This window comes from Pongo pygmaeus, chromosome 9 (assembly GCF_028885625.2).
Source record: "Pongo pygmaeus isolate AG05252 chromosome 9, NHGRI_mPonPyg2-v2.0_pri, whole genome shotgun sequence".
NCBI classification, from domain to species: Eukaryota; Metazoa; Chordata; class Mammalia; order Primates; family Hominidae; genus Pongo; species Pongo pygmaeus.
The window spans coordinates 2,402,824-2,424,594 of record NC_072382.2 but is presented as its reverse complement, the minus strand read 5'-3'; the positions used below and the strand labels follow the sequence as shown (position 1 = coordinate 2,424,594).

The window sequence follows — 21,771 nt, the reverse complement described above, 5'->3', positions numbered from 1 at the left end:
GCCTCATAGGCACAGCTGACCAGCATTCACATTAAAACAGAGACCTTAGGCCGGTGCGGTGGCTCAACACCTGTAATCCCAAAACTTGGTGTGTCACGTGAGGTCAGGAGTTTGAGACTAGCCTGGCCAACATGGCCAAACCCTGTCTCTACTAAAAATACAAAATTAGCTGGGTGTGGTGGTGCATGCCTGTGGTCCTAGCTACTCAGGAGGCTGAGGCAGGAGAATCGCTTGAACCTGGGAGGTGGAGGCTGCAGTGAGCTGAGATCATGCCATTGCACTCCAGCCTGGGCGACAAGAGTGAAACTCTGTCTAAAAATAAAGAGACCTTAAGACTCACAAAACAGACTCTGTAGTAATAAGATACCAACGTGACAGCAGGCCCTGAAAGAAACTGAAGTATTTTACCCCAAAATACATTTCTCTGATGTATTTTGAAATGGCCCTGCAAAGCTGTCTCTTGGGAAAAATCTACATTCTATAGAGAATCCCCCTCCCTTTCCAGGTCTATTTCCTGATCCAGGAGAGAATTAACTAAGATTCTGGTACCTTTTTAAGTCTGATAAGAAACATTTACAATCTGGCGGCTTCATCTGCATAATAATCTTGGTCTCCACAACTCATTCTCTTAACCCAGACAGTCCATTCTATTGATTTCAGGTCTTTAGATAAACTCAACCAATTGTTAATCAGAACATCTTTTAATCTACCTATGACCTGAAAGTCCCTTCCCTTCAAATCGTCCCACCTTTCCGACTAAACCAACGTACATCTTAGATGTACTGATCGATGTCTTATGTCCCTAAAATGTATACAATCAAGTAGCCGGACCACCTTGGACACAAGTTCTCAGGACCTCGTGGGGCTGTGTCACAAGCCACCGGTGCTCATATTTGGCTCAGAATAAATAACTCCCCAAATTTTACAGAGTGACTCCTTTTGTGAATACCAGGGATCCCGACCCACCCCCCCTCACCCTGGACTCCAGAGTCCACAGAGCCAAGCCCCACCCGTGCCGGACTCCCCTGCCCTCTGGCCAACCCCTAGGTCTCAGACGCCACTGGCACTGAGGGGCTGGACAGGCCCGGTAGCATGCCTGATGTTCCTTCTTTATTAAATGACGGATTCAGGATGTTGTGATTACAGTTGAAGGTGACGTGTTAGAAAGGACAGGTGCATGAAGGCAGAGAGTGCCCATAGACTCGGCTCTCAAACCGGGGCAGGAGGGAACAAGGTGAGCTGTGCAGCCCACAGGGCGGGGGGGCTGGGTGGACACAGCCCCCCAGGTTGGCCAAGCTGAGTCTCTGGGCGAGTGGCTCCCAGGAGAGGCCTGGCTGAACAGGCAGAGCACCCTGGGACCCCAGGGGCAGAAGGACCCCTGCCCTCCAGTCCCCAAGACCCAGGCCCGTCTCCACTCACACACGCCACCTACATGTGACGTCAGTCCTGAAAAGGTAACAGGAAAGTTCAGAACAAAAAACCTCAAAAGTAAAAAGGCTACGTGTAGCAGAGTAATACCGGAAACGTTATATACACAGGCGGTGATGGCCCCTCGGAAGTGTCCGGGTCACTTGGGGGGCACTGCAGAGGTCCCTGCGGCCAGAGCTGCGGGGCCTCAGTACACGGAGCTGTTCCGGATGCCACAGCACAGCACCATGCTCAGGATCATCTCGAAGATCTGCGGGAGGGTGGTGGGGGGCGCAGTCAGCACAAGGCCCCGCGGAAGGGGCAGAGCCCGGAGAACAGGCCCTCCCCCGCCCGCTCACCATGATCACGGCGACCACGATAGCAGCAATGCCGATGAGGTACAGCTTCCCGGAGAAGAGGTCATCGATCTTCTGGTGGCAGTCCTCCTGCAGGGGTGGCCAGGCGCGCGTGGTCAGGGACCGGGCCTCGGCTCCCGGCTTCCCGTTGTCACGCAGTAATCCGTGGTCACCACAGAACGTGTAGAGGGGAATCCTGGGAACAGCCCCCCACCCCCTACCCACCTCGGAACAGGTGGGTGCAGCGGCCTGGCCTCTGCCAGCTTTCTATCTTCTACCCATTTTAACATAAACGCGAAATGTCTGGGACACGCTGTGCCCTTTTCCACTGAGATCACGGTCATTGGTGTCACTAGATCCCTAAAGCATCACTGATGTTCACCCGCTGACTTCCACTGAGGCCTCAGCAGGAAACTTCCACAGGGCACTATACGGCCTGCAGGCCCCGCCAGCTACAGGCTGTCGGGGGCATCCACACCCACGAGTGCACACGTGGAGCTGGGGGTACAGGTGAGTTCCCACCCTCAGAGCCTCCACCTTCTTCACCCAGAATGGGCAGTACAGGGCGCCTGCCTTCCTCGTGGGCCAGATGCGGTCCCACCCCGACCCTCCTGGCACAGCAGCCCTGACAGGGGCCATGCCACCCAGTGTGGTCGCTCCCCGTGGGGCTGCCACGTGACCTGCCCACCCCCAGGACCCCACCCAGGGGCGGGACATGCGGGGGATCAGGCGCGGCCCCGCCGGCCTGGCGCACCTTGAAGAGGTTGCTGATGATGTTGCTGCCCGAGGGACACAAGTTGTTCTTGAGCACTGAGGTGGTCAGAGCAGTCAGCGTGCTGGAGCCACAGCAGTCAAGCTGCAGAGAGCAGGGGTGTGAGGTCAGCCCTGGACGTGCCCAGGGGGACGGTGGCTCTAGGGAACCCACGGGGAGGTGGCCAGGGGTACGCGGCGCTCCCCACTGCAGAACGCATCCAGGGGTCAGCCTTCTTCCTCCTCAGCTGCGCTGCTCAGAGCTTTCCACACCCTGGGCCAGCCTGGCCTACTAGGTTCCCACCTGAGGACCAGTTGAGCCCAGGGGTCCTGGAGGTCCCAAGGGCACCTCCTGCTCCTGAGGTCTGAGCGGAGGCAGGATTCATCCAGGACGAGACACACCCCAGCCGGGTTCCCGGGGCCCTGCTCCCCGCCCTCGCCCCTGGGAGTCGCACCGTCTCATGGAAGGTCTTCACCACAGCCTTGGCGTTGTTGGCGTCGTCATCCACCACAGCCTGCTGTAGGGCCTGGTCATAGAACTGCTTCACATCCTTGGCGATCTGGGGGAGGGGTGCGGTCACATGCACAGGGGGAACCTCCCGCTCCTTGCCCCCACCCCGCCCCGCCTCAGGCGGATGCACTTTTCCCAGGCTCTCCCTGGGCAGGGTGGCTTCGAGGCCAGACCCCAGAGGACAAGGACTCTGCACTCTCAGCTGCCCCAGGAGTGCTGGGACACAGGAGGCTGGCCTTGTGCTCAGCCCCAGTGCTGCCTCCTCCATAAAGCCCCTGGAGATCCTCCTAGCAAAGTGGGACCCAGGAGGAGCCCAAAGAGCTCCCACAAGCCATGAGTCAGCCCAACCCCCACCTGCGACAGGAGAGGAGGGTGCCCCTCACCCACCCCACCCGCGACAGGAGGGGAGGGTGCCCCCATCACCCACCCCACCCTGTCCCCGCGCACCCAGGCTCACCTGGTCCTTGTTGACAAAGCCCCAGATGCCGGCGGCCACCTCACAGGCAAACAGGATGACCAGGCAGGTGAAGAACTGGAGCCGGGCAGTGGCCAGAGGGAGGAAAGAGGGCAGGCTGTAGGCGGGGTCCAAGGACACACACCCAGGTGCCCAGCAGGCGTGTGTGTGAGGGGCTAGTGGGAGCCACCAGCCCACGACCTGACCAGGAGTGAGCGGCCTGTGTGGAGCCCCGGGGCACAGAGGCTAAATCTCAGCACAGGAAGGAGCCGTCAAAGCCCACGATGTCCCCACGCGGCACCAGGCTCCGCAGGATGGGGTGGATGGGGCGGGGCGTGAGGTTTGGGGTCACAGGCTGGTGAGTCCGGGATGTCTGCAGCCCCCAGGGAGGTGTGTGCAGCAGCGTGACCCCTGACTGATCTTCCCCACCCCCTTGTTCCTGCTCCCCATGGAAGGGGGAGCCATGGGATCTGCCTCCGTTTCCCCCACTGGAAACACGGGCACAGGCTCCCTCTTCCTGGACTGGCCAGGCCCCGGATGGCACAGCCAGGCCTGGGCTTCCCACTGGGGGCCTGTGCCTGGGACGCCGGGGCTGGCCTCAGAGCTGGGGCTTGCTCCCTGTTACATTCATGGCTATTTTTTGACAAAGAAAAGCGGTCACATAGGAACCGGCCACAATGGAGATCAAGCACGGTGGGATTTAATTTAAAAACCAAAGGGGAAAACGAGGGCACAGGAGCCACCTCCCCCAGAACTCTAGGGGCCGCCCTGAGCACCAGCTCTGCCCCCTCCTCAGGGCCAGACGCAGCCCCCAGCCCCTCCCCGGCCCAGGCGCAGCCCCGCCTCCCTGCCTTACCGTCCCCAGCAGGCACTGGGATTCCTGGATGGCCCCGTAGCAGCCCAGGAAGCCAACGAACATCATCACAGCACCCACAGCGATGAGGATGTAGATGCCTTGGGTGGAGAGAGACACCGGGTGGGTGCCTGCACACTCGTCACAGCCTAAGACTCCCGAGGGTCCTGGGTGCCGAACCCACCACGGGCTGCCCAGCTGGGAAGATGTAGGGTTGCTGACTGCCAGGGATGAGCAGCAAGGGACCTCACATCCCAGCCTGGCCCGGTGAGCTTTCTGTGCCTCAGTTGCCTCTTCCATGACACAGGACGGAGACTAAGGAGGCCACACGGGGACTGTGCGCCTCACGAGTGCTCTGAGTGCTGAAGACAGGTGCTTCGCAGGGATGACACCTGCAGTGTGGCCCACCATCTGCCACACCCACCACCTACCGCCTGCACCCGCCACCCACCACCCACTGCCTTCACCCACTCCCAAAGCCTCTGGGACTCGGCGTGGGGTGGGAGTGGCATCAGAAGGCACAGGGTGGGCTCCGCTGTAGGCCAGGGTTGAGGGGCAGCCCAGGAACCGGAACTGGCACCAATGCTGCCTCCCCAGTGTGGTGTGAGAAGAGGGTGGGGGGCCCTGCTGGCTCCTGCCCCCCAATCTCGGCTGCACAGCAGCACTTCCATTACGGGACCTGCCTTTGAACCTGGCTGCTGTGTGGGGGGATCAAGTTGGCTTCCTAGGCCCTGGGCTGAGGGCTGAAGCCCAGAACCCCACCTGGGACAGCTGGACCAGGCCGTGTAAGCCAGCCCTCCCGAACTCCCCCACACCCCCTGGCTGGGCAGCCGCACCTGGGGAGGAAGAAGGCGCCGTCCAAGGGTGGGGGTCACACTGTAGGCCTAAGACATGGGCCCGGCCACCCAGACAGGGTCCTGTAGCCTCGGGACAGCTGTCAATGTCTCTCAGTACCTGCCCACTCCCCTATCCCTCAGCAGGCGGGGGCCATCTCCCGTCACTGCGGCAATGCAGAAGGCAGCCCAGGCCCCCTCCTCACAGCCAGGCCCATTGTCCCTGCCCAGCCAGTGAGAAGGTGCCTGGGGCAGGACCCACCACCAGGCAGAGAACACGCCCAGATCTGGGGCTCGGCCACCCAGCCTCATACCTGGCCAGATGAAGCCTCTGCCAGGAATGCCCTGCAGGTGGCCACCTCCTTACGGGCACGGCGCCCAGGAGCCAGGTCTCCCTCCCCTCAGGCCCTGACACTCCGGGGTTGCAAGGTTGGGTTCACTCAGGGGTACAGGTCAGGAGGGGCGTGTTGCCTTTTTTGGTCCTGACAGGAGGTGGGAGGCCCAGGGCTGCCAGATCCCCTGCCAGGCCCCAGCCCCACCCCAGGCTCCTCTCTAACACCCTCAGACCTAACCCACCACACCTGCAGCTTCTCTGAGTGGAGTGAGCCCAGCAAATCCACCCTGTTCCCAGTGCTGGAAAAAAAGCCCTTGGCAAGGCCCAGCCCGCATCAGGGACAGCAAGAGGCTCCAGAAGGCCAATTCTGGAATGGGCGAGGACTTGGTGGCCAGAGGAGCTCCAAGGGGTCCCCCCGTCCAGTGGGGACCCAGGCAGAGCCCATGTCGGGGGTGGCAGGTCCTGTGGTCGTGTGGCCAACACCACGGCAGGCTCCTCCAGCCCAGGGAAACCACAGCCAAGGCCTGAGGGTGGGCGGCTCTGGGGCTGGAGCTCTGATGTGGCCACAGTGACACCATGCAGGTCAGACACCTGCTTCCAACGCCAGCCTCACCCTGGCATCGTAGGGGCAGCACCATGGGGCCTCAGCACAGCCTGTGACCTCTGCTTCCGCCGAGAGTGGGGCGCAGGAAGGAGGCCTGGCACACCTCTCTGGGGTGTCCCCTGTCCTTGCCCCAGCCCGAAGCTAAGTGACCCTTCAGCTCCTCTCCGGCCACACGGGGCCCGACGCCGACCCAGCAGCGGGAGCTGCTCCAGCCACAAGGCTTGGCTGCCAGGTGCCTGGAGAGTGACCCCTTCCAAGAACACCTGCCTCACACCCACAGGCCCCAGGTCCTGGAGAAGGGGACTCGGTGGCAGGGGCAGCCCCTCCTGTCCCTGGACAGGAGTACGAGGAACGTGCTGGGGGCAGCCTCGTTCCAGGCCGGGGATGCTGTGGTTGTCACTGGCTGGACTGGTGGCCCTGGAGGACAAGGCCCAGGATGACTGGGAGGCCCTTCTGGACCCCAGATATCCTAATGATCTGGGAAGCGAGGAGCAAGAGGCCCAGGAGGGGCCTCCAGTAGAGATGCGCCCTCAGAGATCAGAGGATGCTGGCCGGGCTCTGCGGCCCACAGCCCAGGTACACGGGCAAAGCTAAGCTGAGTGCTTCTGAGGACGCAGGCAGGAGTGCCCCAGCTGCGTGCAGAGGGTGGTCTCCACACGAGCCCCTGGGACAAGCAGCCTTTCCTGTCCTCCTGACACACACCTGTGAGGGCACCACGGCCCCGAGAGAGGCCAGGAACCTATGGGCAGGGCCATGGGACCGTCCCCAGGATCGGCTGGGCCCAGAAACCCTCTGTGGGCCACAGGCTCCTGTCCTTGGGCAGGACAGGGACCGTCCCTGTTGACACCGTCTGGAACCCAGCACCGGCCATCTGACCCATGAGTGGGGCATGGGGAAGAAGGGAACGGCACGCCGTGTGGCCAGGGCCCTCACCTGGCCCTGGGGTGACTGGACAAAGAGGTGGGATGGTGCAGGTGTGGGGCCATTTCGGCCTCCTGGGGCTCTGGTTCAGCAACCAAGCCAAGCAGCCTCCGTAACTGGCGGGGGTCCTGGCCCTGCAGCTCCAGGCCTGGGGGCACCTGCCAGCTGAGGGAAGCCCTGAAGACTGGGGACACACAGGCTGCCCACCTCACCCACCCCTCAGCCTGTGAGGGCAACAGGGTCATCCCAGGGGCCTCCTTTCAAGAACAGAAGCAACTCAACAAATGCTCCCAGAACCCCACCAGCACCAGCCCTGCCACGGGCACCAGGAGGAAGGGTGCTGCTCTTCACAGTGAGACGGCCCTCCTCCTCCTCCTCCTGGCCTTGCCCCTCCCCTCCTCCTCCTCCATCACTCCTGCTCCTGCTCCTGGGGGCAGGGAGGGCAGCCCAGTCCCCCACACAGCCTAATAAGGCAGCAAGGTGCACGCCTGCAGGGGCAGCTGAGTCACACCAGCCTCTGGGGCGTCTCCACCCCTCCCCTGCCCCGTCTCCACCCCTCACTGGGTTCCATCCCTTGAGCTCCATCCCTCCCTCCCTCCCGGGCTCCATAGCGCCAGCTGCCTCGGCTGCTCTGTGCGGCCCAGGCATCCAGCCCCACCCTTCTCAGGGAGCCTCCCCCGAAATAACCCCACACTTAAAATAAGCAAGGTCTCCACACAGTCCCTGCCCAGGCCTAGCTGCCACCCCCTGCCCTGGCTCAGACCAGACGAGCCAGCAGGCCACAGGCCCACCTCCATCTCAACCCTCGTGTCCAGAGCCCTTTCCAGGGCCGCCTCCTTGCCCGGACACGCCATGCCCGACTGTCTTTCACCCTCCATGTCCCCACCCAAAAGACTAGGACCTGCCTCCTCCTGGAAGCCCTCCCTGAATGCGTCTGCGGCCACATGTGCACTCACCTACATAGAAGGTGTTGGGTGCGGGCTTGTCTCCCAGCTCCAGATACAGGAGGTTGGTGGTCTGCGGGTCATGGCGGAGCCACAAGGCCACACCCAGGATCACGCCTCCAGCCAGCTGGGAAAGAGTGGGAACAGTGTCACATGCACCAAGAGCACTGCAGCAGGGAGTGCACCCACCCCACACGCACGGCCTGAGCAGCCTCCTGCCTTACTGGCTCCCGAGCAGGGACCAGGTGTCAGCTCTGCTGCTGGTTTTCGCAATGCCCTGAAGAGCCCCGGGAGTCAGGAACATGGGGCGGGTGCTTTGGCCGCCATCTACTTGGAGCCTGGCTCTGCCCTGCACCTGTGGAGTGCGACTCCAGGGCAGGACTGCCAGGAAGACATGGGACGCCGGTTAAATCTGCCTCTCAGAGGAAAACGGAATACTTCTTTAGGGTAAGTGTGTCCCAAATATTGCATGGGACATAGAAAAAAATAATCTGGTGTTTATCTGAAGTTCAAGGTGAATTGGACGCCCTGTAGTTTCACCTTCCGTACCTGGCCAGAGGCGATACCAGGACCTGAGCATCCCAGGAACACCGCCCCCTCCTGTGAGGGTGTGGCAGCGCCCCAAGAGTTCTGAGCTCGCTGGGGGACTGCCTCTGTCTGGGGGTGCTGAGAACTCTGGGGTGGGGGCACCCCATCTTTGCTGCCAGGAGGAGGGATAGGATTTGATGTTACCGGGCCAAGCTGTAGGCACCAGGGCCTGCGGGGTTTGTGGGATACATCCCTGCTGTGGGATGTCAGCCCTGGGAAGGGAAACTTGGGAGGAAGGACACTGCTATGGTTTCCAAGATGGGCTGGGGGAAGGGGCGTGCAGAAGCCGGCCCAGCGCTGTCGCTCAGCAGCTGGGGCAGGAAGGGGGCTGTGCTGGGAGTCTAGCAGGTGGGGATGGGGCTCACAGAGAGGAGAGGATTTTAACGCCGGGTCCTGTGTGCACACAACCAACTCTAGCCAGGTGGGGTCTGCCCTTGAGACTGGGCCCCAGACCAGGCCCAGCCCAGCCCACTCTGATCATCCAACCAGGCCAGGCACGTGCCCCAGGCCCCCCTCTGCATGCACCAAGGCCCCCTCTCTCCCTAGGAGCAGTGCCCAGCCCTCTGGTGGTGGGAGAGGACACAGGCTTGTCCTCTGCTGTCCCTGGTGCCTAGTACCATGCAGGGCACACTGCAGCCATGTGATCCCCATAAATGTCCAGTGACCCCGAGTCCTGCCCCTACCCTCCTCCACCCCAGGACCCCTCGGCCTCTTGCAGATGCTCCTCCCTGCTAGACGGGGTGGGGGCTGGGTCCCCTTCAGACCCCTCCTGGGGTTTCCTCCTGCCTCAGGCATGAAACACGGCCCCACAGCCCTCTAGCAGCCTGGGGACACTGCGTCCCTAGGACACAATCGGTCAGTTCCAGGGTCCCTGGTCCACAGCAGGAGGCCCTTATTGCTGGACAGTCTGGGTGGGTCAGACTTTACCCCCTGCTGCCCCAGGAGGACAGTACGAGAATCCCCTAAAACCTGGTTTGGCAGACGAGCCGTGCGCAGCCCTCAGGCAGGGATCACCCAGGCCAGGGCGTGCTGAAGAAGCCTATGGGGTCAGGGCCCCACAAGTGTGGCCACCATCCGGCTCCCATGGGCCTGGGCGAGTCTTCTTCCTCCTCCATGCCACTCTCACACAGGGTCAGGCCCTGGGGGCTTCCTGGAGGAGGAGGCAGGGGGACACGAGATGAAATCAGCCAGGTGAGGAGGCACCCAGGGCGACGAGGGCACAACCCCCCCCCCGGCAGAGAATGCCAGCCCAGAAGGCAGCTGCTCCCAGAGCTGAGTCGGAATGCTTGGCTCTGCCACCAGCTGGGTGCCAGGCAGGTCCTGTCCCAGCAGCTGAGGCCTCGCCTCACCAGCACCAGGCGCCGACCCCACCACAGATGCAGGGCTGCCGCTCAACTGCAGAAGAGAAACTGAGGGCTGGACCCAAGAACACCACCTGGACAGCCCCACTCCTGCTCCAATGGCCCTGGCCAGGGAAGCAGGGCCCCAGGGCAGGGGTGGGCAGGGGGCTGTGCTCAGCAGAGTGTGAGCTTCAGGCCCCAGCACCATGGCCTGCACCCAAGGAAAGCCCTGAGGACTCCCCGGTCAGGCCAGTCTAGGGTCTAGGGCCTCGGTGAGGGTTCGGGTGGGTGGAGGAGCTTGGGGCTCTATACCTCTTCCCCCTTTCCCTCACAGTCCTGTCTCCCCTCCTCTGGGACCTGAGCTGGGCCTGGCAAACAATAAGGCCAGAGGGGGCTGGGCGTGGTGGCAAGCGCCTGTAATCCCAGCACCTTTGGAGGCTGAGGCGGGAGGATCGCTTGAGCTCAGGAGGTTGAGGCTACAGTGAGTTATGATTGTGCCACTGCGCTCCAGCCTCGGTGACAGAGCGAGACCCTGTCTCAAAAATAAAATAAGCCTCGTAGGGGCTGCTGGTGCCAGCAGCCATGGGGCTCTCACCCCAAAGGGGTTGTTGATGGTCCCCCTGTAGCAGGACTGCCAGAGCACCTTCTCCACACACCCGACACAACAACCTGGGCTGTGGTTTCTCAGACCTTCTTCTGAGGAACTGTGCCTCCTGCCCTCCTACGGGAGTTTCAACTCAATTTTCACACTTTGGTTTAGAGAGGATGGCAGCCTACTTCCCCCTGCCCAGGCCCCAGACGGAAGCTCTTCTGTGCTGAGTGGAAGGTGCATTAGAGTCACCAAGGACCCAACGTACACCTGCGGGCAGCGCTGGAAGCCATCTGGCAGCTGGGACCCCACGTGTGCCCCTCATATGACAAGGCTCCAGGGAGGTCAGGGGCCCCTGGCTTCCAGAATCCTGCAGGAGCAGACAGAGCTCCTGGTTCTTCTGTGCCCATTATACCCGTGGGAGCACAGGGAGGGCCGTGGACAGTGCAGGAGAGGCAGGAAGGGTGGGGGCTGGGGGGTGGCCCCAGAGAGCCTGGCTGTCCTCACCCTGCTGCCCTCCTGAGCTGGCTCCAACTGCAGCCTGGCGGGAGGAGGTGGCAAGGCCGAGAGTTGCCGTGGTAACTCTGGCTTCCTCCAGGGCCTTTGAAAACATTGCTTATTTTGTTTTGAAACTGTGGTCCAGAGACCGTTCTGAGAGCTGCTCCAGGATAGAGTGGGGCAGATGGATGGGGGAGCCTCATCCCCAGAGACCTGGTGACAAACCCTGACTCAGCCACAGGAGCTGTGGGGCCACTGGAAGGTCCCCAGGCTCCCCGTTCCTCAGTGTCCCCCTCTATAAAACAGAGCTGATCATGGAACCGTGCCTGGTTCGGAAGCTGCTCTGTAGAGGCCCATCCACCCTCAGCCCTCCCTGGCTGGGCAGGGACCACCCCTCCTCTAGCCTGGGCGCTGAGGGGATGATCCCATCTAATGGGCACACCGTCCTAACAGAAAGGTAGTGACGGCAAAGCTGAGCCTAAACCCCAAACCTGCCAATGGTGGGACTTCAGGCCACATTGCAGCTTCTTGCTGTGCTCTGGGAAGGGGCTTCTGTTCAGACTCCAGGGCCGTGTGGGGAGGCTGCCCCTAGACAAGCCCCGGCCCCAGGCCTCTGCTGAGGGTTGCAGGGAAGGCTGGTCCTAGCCTGCAGGGCCTGAAAGAGCCTGGGCCAACACCAGGAAGGACCCAAGGGCCCATGTGACTTTTAATAGGGCAGAAGAGCTGGGCCAGGAGGGACAGCCAGAAATGGGGGTGACACCAGCCTGCCCACCTCAACTGTCCCCGAGGCTACCAGAAGTAGTCGGGAGCCACCCTGGGTGGAAAAATGGGGCAGGAAGGAGTGCCAGGCACTGGGCAGAAGCCTCACCTGGGCCTTGGTCTTCCCAGCCCTAGCATGGACAAACAGGGGGCCATGCCGAGCTCTCTGACCTTCAGCAGGGACCTTGAGCTGGGGCTACGTGACAACAATGGTGGTGATGGTCACTCCCAGTTTCTGGATGAGGAAATGGAGGCGGAGGGACCCCCCTAGGGCCACCTAGGAGGGAGGGCAATGGCAGCACCAAATCCCGACGCCCCGTGGTGGGAAAGGCAGAGGTGCCCCTGCCCCATAACAAACCCCATGTGGCAGGGCTAGAGGTTCCCCAGAGTCAGGAACGCGAAAGACACCTGCTGTCCGAAAGACATGGAGCAGAGCCTGGTAAAGGACCTGTGCCCTGAATGTATGCAGAGCTTTTCAAATTCAACAGCAAGAAAACTGGCAACCCAATCTTTGAAAGATGGGCAAAAACAGGAACAGACCCTTCCCCACAGAACATCCACACACAGCAAATAAGCACATGAAGAGATGCTCCACCTCGCCAGGGACCAGGAAACCTAGGTCAAGCCGCAGCCACATCCCGAGCGCACCCAGTGGATTGGCTGCCACGAAAAAGACCAACCACACCACATGCTGCTGGGGGAGGCGACTGGGACGCACACAATGGGGGCTGTAAAACGGTCCAGCCACCTTGAATAACAGTTTGGCAGTTATGTAAAACTGCTGCTTAAGTAGTGAAACCCACATTCACCACATGACCCAGCTGCTCCATGCCCAGGTATCTACCCAAGAGAAATGAACTTAGGTTCACACAAGACTTGCACACAAATGTTCTAGCAACGTTTCTTGTAAGTGCCCCAAACAACCCATATGCCCACTGACCGGTGAACGGGTGAACCTGGGGTCCATCGCTGGCTTGCACATGTGGGTGCAACCCTGCCCGGCAATAAAAGGAACAGATGAAGGGCACACCACAGCACGAGTGCACAGACGATGGGCACGCCACAGCACGGGTGCACAGACGACGGGCATGCCACAGCACGGGTGCACAGACGGGCACGCCACAGCACGGGTGCACAGACGACGGGCACGCCACAGCACGGGTGCACCTCTGGATAATCATGCTGAACCAAAGAGGCAGAACAGCAACGATGCGCAAGTGCCTTCTGAGTCCACTTGTTGAAGAAATGCATGCTGTGTGCCCCCACAGCGACGGCCCGTGGTTGCCCTGGGACGGGGAGAAGGGGCAGGAAGCACAGATCCCTAGGGCCCCAGGGGCACCTGGGGAGTTGGTGATGGTTTCACGGGGGTATAAATTTGTCAAAACTTACCAAGTTGTACCCTTTAAACATCTGCATTTACTGTGTGTCAATCACGTCTAAATAAAGCTGTTTGAAAAGCCCCCACATCCTAAGTCCCTGATGACTGAACTCCCGGGGGCCAGTGTTTCTTCTGGGCCCCAAAGACCCCAGGCTGCCATCTTGGTGCTAACTTCTTCCGAGGCGGAGCCAACGCTTCCCAGGGGTAAGCAGCGGCATGGGAAACACCGAAGCTGCGTCCTTAGAAGTGCACTTTTAGGATCAATCAAAGTTAGGACTGGAGTAACTATGGAGCCCGATGTCAGTTAAAACAGAGTCCCGCTTTCATGGTAATGAGGGAAGGCAGCCCAAGGCCCTGGCTGCTGAGTGCCTTTCACCAAGGTGACCTCAGGCCCATCTCAGCCTCTCCCTGCCTCGTCTACAAAAAAGGAAATAAAAGTGCAGAAGCTGACATCCACACAACTTAGCCTGCACAGCAGCACCTGGCTCTCCATCACTGTTAGGTTTCATAAGTGCTGGAATCTGGAACTCCTGTCATCCCTCTCCCCACAGAGCCATCCATACAGGCACCTCCCTGCTCAAAGCTCGCCTGTGGGAAGCCTCTCTGCCACCTGCTCTCACCTCCCAAGATACTCCAGCCTACGGAGGCGCCCTCTGAGATGCCCCGCCCCCCAAGTGGCCCGGCCCCAGAGATGCCCCACCTCCCGAGACTCCCCACCCCACAAGACGCCCCGCCTCCCAAGACGCCCTGCCTCCGAGATGCCCCACCCCACAAGATGCTCCACCCCACAAGATGCCCCACCCCACAAGCCGCCCCACCCCACAAGATGCCCCACCCCACAAGCCGCCCCACCCCACAAGATGCTCCACCCAACAAGCCGCCCCACCCCACAAGATGCTCTGCTGGGGACTGGGGATGGAGGGTGGCTCTCAGGATGGAGCCCAGGTAACCTGTGGGGTTCCTGGAGGGCTCCTTGCAAGGCTACTAAAAGCAGTGTTTGTACTCTATGAAGGATTGTTTGTTTCTTTCTTTCTCCTTCCTGGGAATTAATAAATAACAGAATCGACTTTAAAAGGGGGGCTGCCAAGCACACTGGGTTCCTGCCCAGCCTGTCCGCTGTTTCCAAGAAGCAGCTGAAAGGGAGCAAAAGGCAGCAGGCGCTGCCCGGGCAGGCCTAGGGCAGCTCCCCTACCCATGCCAGCTGCCCACTGCCCCCGCAGGCCCCGGACAGCCGGGAGCCAGAGCTTCGGGTAGGAGTTCTCCAGGCCAGCACACACACCCCCACAGCTGCAGGAAGGGGCAGGGATCTGGTCGCCCCACCCATACCTTACCCCCACCCAGACAGGCCAAGTAGTCACCCCAAGTCCTGCCCAGGCGCCCCAGTGAGGGATGAGGACGATAGTACATCAGCTCACTCGCCTTTATGTAGAGGCCGGGCGTCTGTGCATCTCTAGCCCAGGCCCTCCCTTGATGCTCTTGGGGAGAGGGGCCACCAGGCAGGGCCACGCTGCGGGCTCTGTGCCTGCTCACCGACACCTGGGGACTGCACATGTGGGAAACACACCGGGAAGTGCCCATTCGGCTCAGCCACTGGGAGGTGCTGGGGCCTGAGACACCCTCCCCAGGAGGACAGTGAGGCGCTGAGGCAGGAAGGAAAGGAGGAAGTCCCCCTGGAAATATTGGGTGAAGGAGGGGAGAGGCTCGCCAAGGTGCTTCCAAGAAGGGACGCTGGGGGCCGGAGGCAAACGGCCCCTCCAGCCTGGGTCCCCACAGGCCAACCCCTCACTCTCTGCCCACCAAGAAGGGGCAGTGCCAGGCCTGGGTGTGGAGGTTGGGGACAGGGCCAGACTCCTCCCTGGGTGACGTGGGGCCCTCTCAGGCCCTCCTAGGTGGTGAGCAGCTGCGCCTCTGACCCTGTTGTGGCCTCCAGGGGTGGGAAGGCAGCATGGAGGGAAGAGGAGCAGGAATTCTCTCCTAGGCCAGGAAGCGGAAGCTCCACTCACAGGGCCCCTGGCCCCTGGCCCCGAGGAAGCCGCCTGTCTCAGCATCTAAAAATAGGTGTCAGGCGAGGATGCTGGCCCTCTGGCCCTGCCAGCTGGGGGGATGTGAGGAGTCACTTCCCTCGGGACCAGGAGGACGGGCGCATGCTCAGAGGATGCTGGTGTCTCCTAGGCATCAGGGGTGGTGGGCACCGGTGCCCCGAGGACCAAGCTCCTTCCAGGGCCAGCTGTTCCCGAGGCAGGGAAGTCAGGAAGTCCCTAGCCCTACTCTAAGCCTCTAAGCCCTACTCTAAGCCCCTCGGAAACCCCTGGTGTCCCACTCAGGAAGGAGCTCCAGGATCAGGACTGTTCTGGGCCCCCATCAGCCTGGGTCCTTTGCCTGTCCTGGGGTGAGTCTCATGCCGTCATCTGTTTTACCTACACTGTTACCTGGGGTTGAGCTTTGAGATTAGTTCTGCACCACAGCGGATATCATGCTCCTGGCAGGGCTGTGAGGGGCCTGGCCTGGCTGGGGAGAGAAGTGAGGACCCCAGGCTGCCCGCCTGCCCTGATCTTGGAGCTCTATGTAACAGCACAGGGCGCCCTGCGGGGTGGGGTCCCCCATCGCCCAGCCCTCTCCCTCCCATCCTTTACCTTCTCTGAATCACGCCACTTCCATAACTGGGGGCCCGAGGGGCTGAGGAAGAGGGAAGCAGTAACTTTCTAAATGTGGTGGGAGAGCACATCTCCAGAGAGAAGGGCAAGCTGGGGTGGGGGCGTGAGCCACCAGGCTCTGGCCAAGCTGGCCACTCCCTCCTCTAAGGCCCCTAGCATTTGGAATCTCATACCTGGACTCTCAAAGCTCCCCTGCTGGGCCACCCACATCCTGGAGAGAGGCGCTTACGAGCTCTGTGCCCCTGGTCCCCCAGCCCTACCGCAACTCCTTGAGCCTGCAGCCCTCAAAGACCTCGTGTAGGGGAGGGGCGTGGGGGGCAGATGCTTTATCTTGGCCATCCCACAGCCATGGCATTGGCGGCCAGTGCAGGACGCCTACGGCCCCAAAAGTGAGATCCGGCTGCCAGCTGACCTTCCACACCCTTGGGCATGGCCCCCTGCCTGAGGGGACTCCTCCAGCACTGGGGGCCTACCTGGAGGACCCTCAAGGGTCTCTCATGATTCAGCACCTGCTCTGCAGCCCAGGTTGGGGGGTTTAGTTTGGGCCCAGAAACACAAAGAACGTGTGTGTAGGGCTGGGGGACACTGAGTAAGTCCAGAGGTTCCTGGAAGGCTGCCCAGCATACCAGGTACCACTGCGTACTACCAGGCAGGTGGGGATGACTCGGAAGTGGAGATCACTGAAGCCCATTTCTGGGTGAGCCTGGTTCTTCTTGCCCAGGGGGGTGCTGGGAACAAGGCGGACACCTGCAGGGCTGGAATATCACCCAGCACCCATAGCGCGCCCAGCCTGGATCACAGGGACACGGGGCCCAAGCAAGGGGCAGGGCACCTGGCTCCTCCCCAGCCTCAGCGCCACCCCAACCCCAGGGTCCTGTCTAAAACTGCGGTGGGTACAAGGGTGACGACCTGCTCCCTCGCACAGGCGCCTGGACTCTAAGCCTTATTGACCGTATGAGCAAAGCTCTTCCCGTGGTGCGATTTCAGGTGCGGAAATAGGGGTAGGGATCGTTTGGGGTCTGTGTCCCTGTCTGGGCTTGGAAGCAGTTATGAGATAGGGATTGGGGGTGAACCAGATTTCTGAAGGTTGAGCTGAACTGGGCGCTGGGGTGGGTGCAGGAGAAGGACCCTCAAACCCAGGAAAGAATGGAGGGCTTTCGGGCATGCACCCTGGTGACCGCAGGGAGGGCGGGTGACTTGTCAGCACCTGGCAGAGCCACAGCCAGCCAGAGGCGACCAGGGAAGTAGGCCCACACCTCCTTGCTTTTGCTCTGTGCCCTGCACTGCTGGACAGCCTCACTGGGGCCGGTCTGTAGCAGAGACAAACCACAGACTTCCTCTTCTCGGCCCGCTTGGTCCAGTGGCCATTTCCCCAAAGCTGTGCAGCCAGACAGCCTGGGGGAGCCAGGGAAAGTCCACACACCCACTTGGTGAAACCAGGCACAGGATGTCCTAGCCCCCTCCCCCACAGCACCTGCCAGGGTTGCAGCCCCTCTCCCGGAAGGACGGCGACAGACCTGCCAAGTGACAAACAGTCATGTGCTGTCTGGAAGCAAGAAATACCCGTTAGCGAGGCTTCTCATCAGTCTCTTTCCCGGCCGGGTTTGGCTGCCCTGCCACTGGGAGGTGGCTACTAGCTGCATTAGCTTGGGGGAGCAGCCAGTCCCAGGCAGGGGACACCGCTCTTCTCCCTGCGGGGACTGGTGACACCTCTCCTGGGCTCCCTGGCCAGCCCCCGAGGAGAAGACTCTTATATCCATTTCATGGATGAGGAAGGCAAGGCTCCCACAGGCCAGTCCCCTGCCCTGGGACACAAACTCTCCTGCCTTGCTCCTAGCAGCAGGTGGATCTCAGGTGCCAGCCGCCTCTGATGGAGGCTCTGAGACCCACCCAAGGGACAGGATTTCCATGCTGCTTGGCCAGGGCGTCTGCAATGTCCTCCCTGCTTGGGCCAGCCCCGCACCCAGGGAGCCCAGTTCTCACTGGCCCCCAAAGCAGTCAGGGCACAGGTGCACGCTGCCCGGACCTTCCCCCTCGCACCTTGGCCTGGGAAGGGAGACAGCAAGAGTGTGAGTGTGTGTGCAGGTGGGAGTGTGTGTGAGTGCCTGTGCGTGTGTGTGTGGGCTCCTTCCTGGGAAAGAGGTCAGGCTACCCCAGCTGCCGTCTCCCACAGCCAAGGCCTTTTTCCTCTCTAAAATGGAACTTTTAACAAGTGCCCCATCCAGACACCCATCCTCAACCTCCTCCCCACCAGCCTCCCCTGAGCCCACAGGACTGCACTGTGTCCCTCTGGACCCTGCAGGGTTCCCGCAGCTCCTTCCCCACTGCACATCCTGCCTGTCTGGGCTGGGCTCTCTGAGGCAGAGGTCCCTTTGGACCCCTGGCCAACACCCACGCCCTGAGCCCCTCCTGCACCAAGCCCCCTGTCGACACTCAGGCATGTCAGCGAATCCACCACCATCACCAGGAGGGAGGCTCACTGAGGGCCCCCACTGCAGACGGGGAAGGCCGAGGCCCAGGACCAGAGCAGTGTGGTGGGGACTCCACCAAGGGAGGCCCAAGCCCATGGCACTGTGCTCTCAGCCACACAGCCTGCGACAGCAGGGTGGAGGGGGGTCCACCAGGGTGGTGCCCACCAACCCCACCTTACCCAGCCTGGCATTCCTGGATACCACTGAGCCCCAGTGGATGGGTGGGTCCACAGTGACTGTGGACGGACTCAGTTCTCAATGCTTTGCAGGGAGCAGGCCCTGGGGAGAGGAGCGGCGAGGCCTCAGAGACATTTCCTTGAGCCTTAATAACAAGCACCCTTGGGATGCATCAGGTCTCCACCCCAGCCGCCTGGGAAACTTCCAGGCCCGCCCTGGCGACACTCCCAGGGGGCTGCCAGGGAGACCTCTCAGCCTGGGCAGGCAGGAGGGACTCACCCAGTGCTGACGCACCGTCCAGAGAGCAAAAATCCACCTCCAGAGAAGTCCCCTCCGACTCCCCTTCAGCCTCTGCCCCCAGGTCCACACTCTCCCTCAGACCCTGCCCCCAGTTCCACACTCTCCCTCAGCCCCTACCCCCAGTTCCACACTCTCCCTCAGCCCCTACTAACCCCAGGTCCACACTCTCCCTCAGCCCCTACCCCCAGGTCCACACTCTCCCTCAGCCCTACCCCCAGGTCCACACTCTCCCTCAGCCCCTACCCCCAGGTCCACACTCTCCCTCAGCCCCTACCCCCAGGTCCACACTCTCCCTCAGCCCCTACCCCCAGGTCCACACTCTCCCTCAGCCCCTACCCCCAGGTCCACACTCTCCCTCAGCCCCTACCCCCAGGTCCACACTCTCCCTCAGCCCCTACCCCCAGGTCCACACTCGCCTCGTCAGGGGATGGGGCTCCAGGGGCCGGCAGAGGGACGTGCTGTATCTCGTGCCTCTCCCACATGCCTGGGCTGAAGCAGGCCACCACTAAGCAACGGCTGAGGTCCCAGGGCCGCGCCGGGGGAAGGCAAGCCCCTCCCAAATGGCCTCGCTGCCCCCACTGCCAGGGCAGTGCCGAAGGCCACAGTGACTCCCAGCAGTGTCCCAAGCAGGCTGTGTGCGTAACAGCCCCGCTTGGGGAAGGTGGGATGTGACTGCCCCACTCCTCTTCCCAGCTGAGAGTTCAGTTCAGCCTCCGTCCTTCTCCCTCCAAATAATCTCGCTGCCCCAGATCCGCACTGGGATCCTCAGCCGTCCAGATGGAAAACAGATGTCTCTGGTCCCACACACTGGCTCCAGGGGCCATTTTAAAAGTTTGCCCTCCCTGCCTCAACTTGAGAAACACTCGGTCCACTGGGACATCAGCCGAGTCTTCCACGAGAAGGGGGTGACAGCCTGGGGGGCATGGGGAGGGGCTTGCAGTCTATGCCCAGGGGCGTGGCCACGGGGAGGCCGCGGCCATGGACACCCACTCCAGTCCTTCCAGGCCAAGAAGGGATTTCCACCCCCTCCCCAATTCTAACCCCGACAGGAAATGGAAACAAAAGGCGAAAGCCCATCAGTCACTTCCCAGCAGCAAAGACTGCGGTCAGGAGAAAGCCATTCTCAACAAAAGACCCTCCTCCACCCACGTTGGCACCCAAAGATGCCCAGCGTGGGGGCCCCTCTTGCAAAGCAGCGGTCCCACTCCCAGACCCTGCCATCCACTCCAGGCCCCTGGTGCCACTCTCTTCCTTGTGCCAACTCAGAACCGCGGGATCCCCACTTCTGCAAGGCCTCCAGAGCCCTTCTGGGAGGAGGCCTCGGCTGGAACGTGTCTGGGTGAGGAGAGGGAGATCGGCTCCCAGGCAGGGACGGCCAGGGTGCGCACACCCCAGCTTTTGGGCCATCCCGGCGGGAGTCTGCGCTCCTTTTAGGCGCGACCCCCAGGAAGGTCCCGGGTGGTGACAGCAGATTGGAGAGTGAACTGGGCTGGGGAAAGAGTGAGGCGGATCGCCCCCAACCTCGGGCAAAGTGTGCGCCCCCGCCCCACCATCCAGGGGCGGCGGCTCTTGATGAGCTCATGGGGGCGGGGCGCCAGAAGTCCCGCCCGCGAGCCCCCCCTCGTCCCCGCGAAGCAGCAGTCCGGAATCCGCGGCCAGGGACCCGCGCAGGCCCCTCCTCAGCTGAGCGGCGGCCGGGTACTCGGGTCCCGACCGGCGCCCACCGCACCCATCACCACCACTTAGCGGGAACTGCCCCGCGGCCCCCAGAAGCCCCGGCCCGGCCGCAGAGCTGGGCCCCCGCGCACAGAGGCCCCGAAACTCGGCTCGCAGCCCTCAGCCCCAATGTCGGGGGGCGCGGCGGCCCCGGGCGACCCCCCATCCCTCTCCTGGAGCCCACAGGTGGCCCCACAACTTCGCGGCCCGCGCTGCGCCCACGGGGCCTAGCACGCTGCCGCGGGACCTGCCCGACGTGGGGTGTGTGCCCGCCCCCTCCCGCCCCGTCCCCCGGCCCAGCCCAGCCCTTACCCAGAAGACGAAATTGAAGACGAACAGCAGGTACTTGATACACTTGGTGCAGCCCTCCACTCCCATGGCGGCGCGGGCGGCGGGCGGCCTGCGGGGCGCGGGCCGGTCCTGGGCGGCGGGCGGGCCGGCGCGGGGCCTGGCGGGCGGCAGGCAAGGGGGCCTGGCAGGCCGAGGGGCGGGGGCGCGAAGAACGGGGCGCGGGGGCGCGGGGGCGCGTGGGCGCGTGGGGCGCGGGGCGCCGGAGGCCTGGCCGGATGCGCGGTGGGGTCGCCGCTGTCGCCGCCGCTGCGCGCTCGCTCTCTGGCCGGGCGCGCGCCCCGCTCAGCACTATTTATAGGGCGCCGCGGTCCCGCCCCTCCGTAGGCCCCGCCCCTGCCAGCTCACGCCCCGCCCCTTGCCCCGCCTCCTGCCGCCAGGGCGCGCAGCCTAGGGGTATGGGGTCGCTGCACCTACCCCCAACTTGGTGCGTTTCGGCCAGGACCTCACGGCTCAGATGCACCGTGCTGGGCGCGGGAGGCGTCCCCAAGCTGCTGTCGCGCTCCAAGCCCCCGAGGGGGTGGCAGCAGGGCCGCGCCTGAGGACAGGCATGCAGCGTCTGCCCAGGAGTGCAGCCCCGGTGCCGGGAGAACAACCCATTCCTCCCTCCCTCAAGCACCTTGGGCAATCTGGGAGGGCTCCCCAAAGGAGGTGAGCACCTTGGACAATCCGGGAGGGCTCCCTGAAGGAGGTGATGCCACAGTGGTTGGCTTTGCAAAGACAGCAAGCTTTGCTCACATTGCTCTCCGGGGCTGGAACCTGGACAGGCATGAGGCCCCCTAGTGAGTGTTGGCCTCAAGGTCCTAGTACAGGCAACCAATCCCTGCCTCACGGGAGGGGAGAATTGCTGACCCATGCTGTGGGAGTCTGCATCTGAAAAGGTCACTGGGGCCTGAGAGGGCAGCTCCCAGACCAGCGTGAAGTGTCCAGGAGGCCAGAGACACCTATAGGAGAACCTCCAGATATTGCATCTATTTCATCTACAT

The 21,771-nt window shown here is 62.3% G+C and overlaps 1 protein-coding gene across 1 annotated transcript; it reads right to left on the bottom strand.

The window, feature by feature from the left end:
- Nucleotides 1–1,088: 1,088 nt before the first annotated feature.
- Nucleotides 1,089–21,062, bottom strand: CD81 (CD81 molecule). Its single transcript, XM_054438597.2, has 8 exons — nucleotides 20,750–21,062; nucleotides 7,980–8,094; nucleotides 4,335–4,432; nucleotides 3,482–3,556; nucleotides 2,969–3,073; nucleotides 2,518–2,619; nucleotides 1,767–1,853; nucleotides 1,089–1,678 (listed from the first exon to the last, which is right to left on the bottom strand). Exons 1-8 carry the CDS (start codon nucleotides 20,813–20,815, stop codon nucleotides 1,616–1,618), a joined length of 711 nt encoding a protein of 236 aa, XP_054294572.1. The 5' UTR covers nucleotides 20,816–21,062; the 3' UTR covers nucleotides 1,089–1,615.
- Between the last annotated feature and the right edge of the window lie 709 nt (nucleotides 21,063–21,771).

What these genes read in the sequence shown, in the direction of transcription:
- CD81 (XM_054438597.2), bottom strand. Translation starts at nt 20,815, where the DNA reads ATGGGAGTGGAGGGCTGCACCAAGTGTATCAAGTACCTGCTGTTCGTC. An exon ending in TCTTCAATTTCGTCTTCTGG is followed by an intron (nt 8,095 to 20,749) that starts GTAAGGGCTGGG and finishes ACTCTTTCCCAG; the next exon opens with CTGGCTGGAGGCGTGATCCT. An exon ending in TCATCAGCAACCTCTTCAAG is followed by an intron (nt 1,854 to 2,517) that starts GTGCGCCAGGCC and finishes CCACCCCTGCAG; the next exon opens with GAGGACTGCCACCAGAAGAT.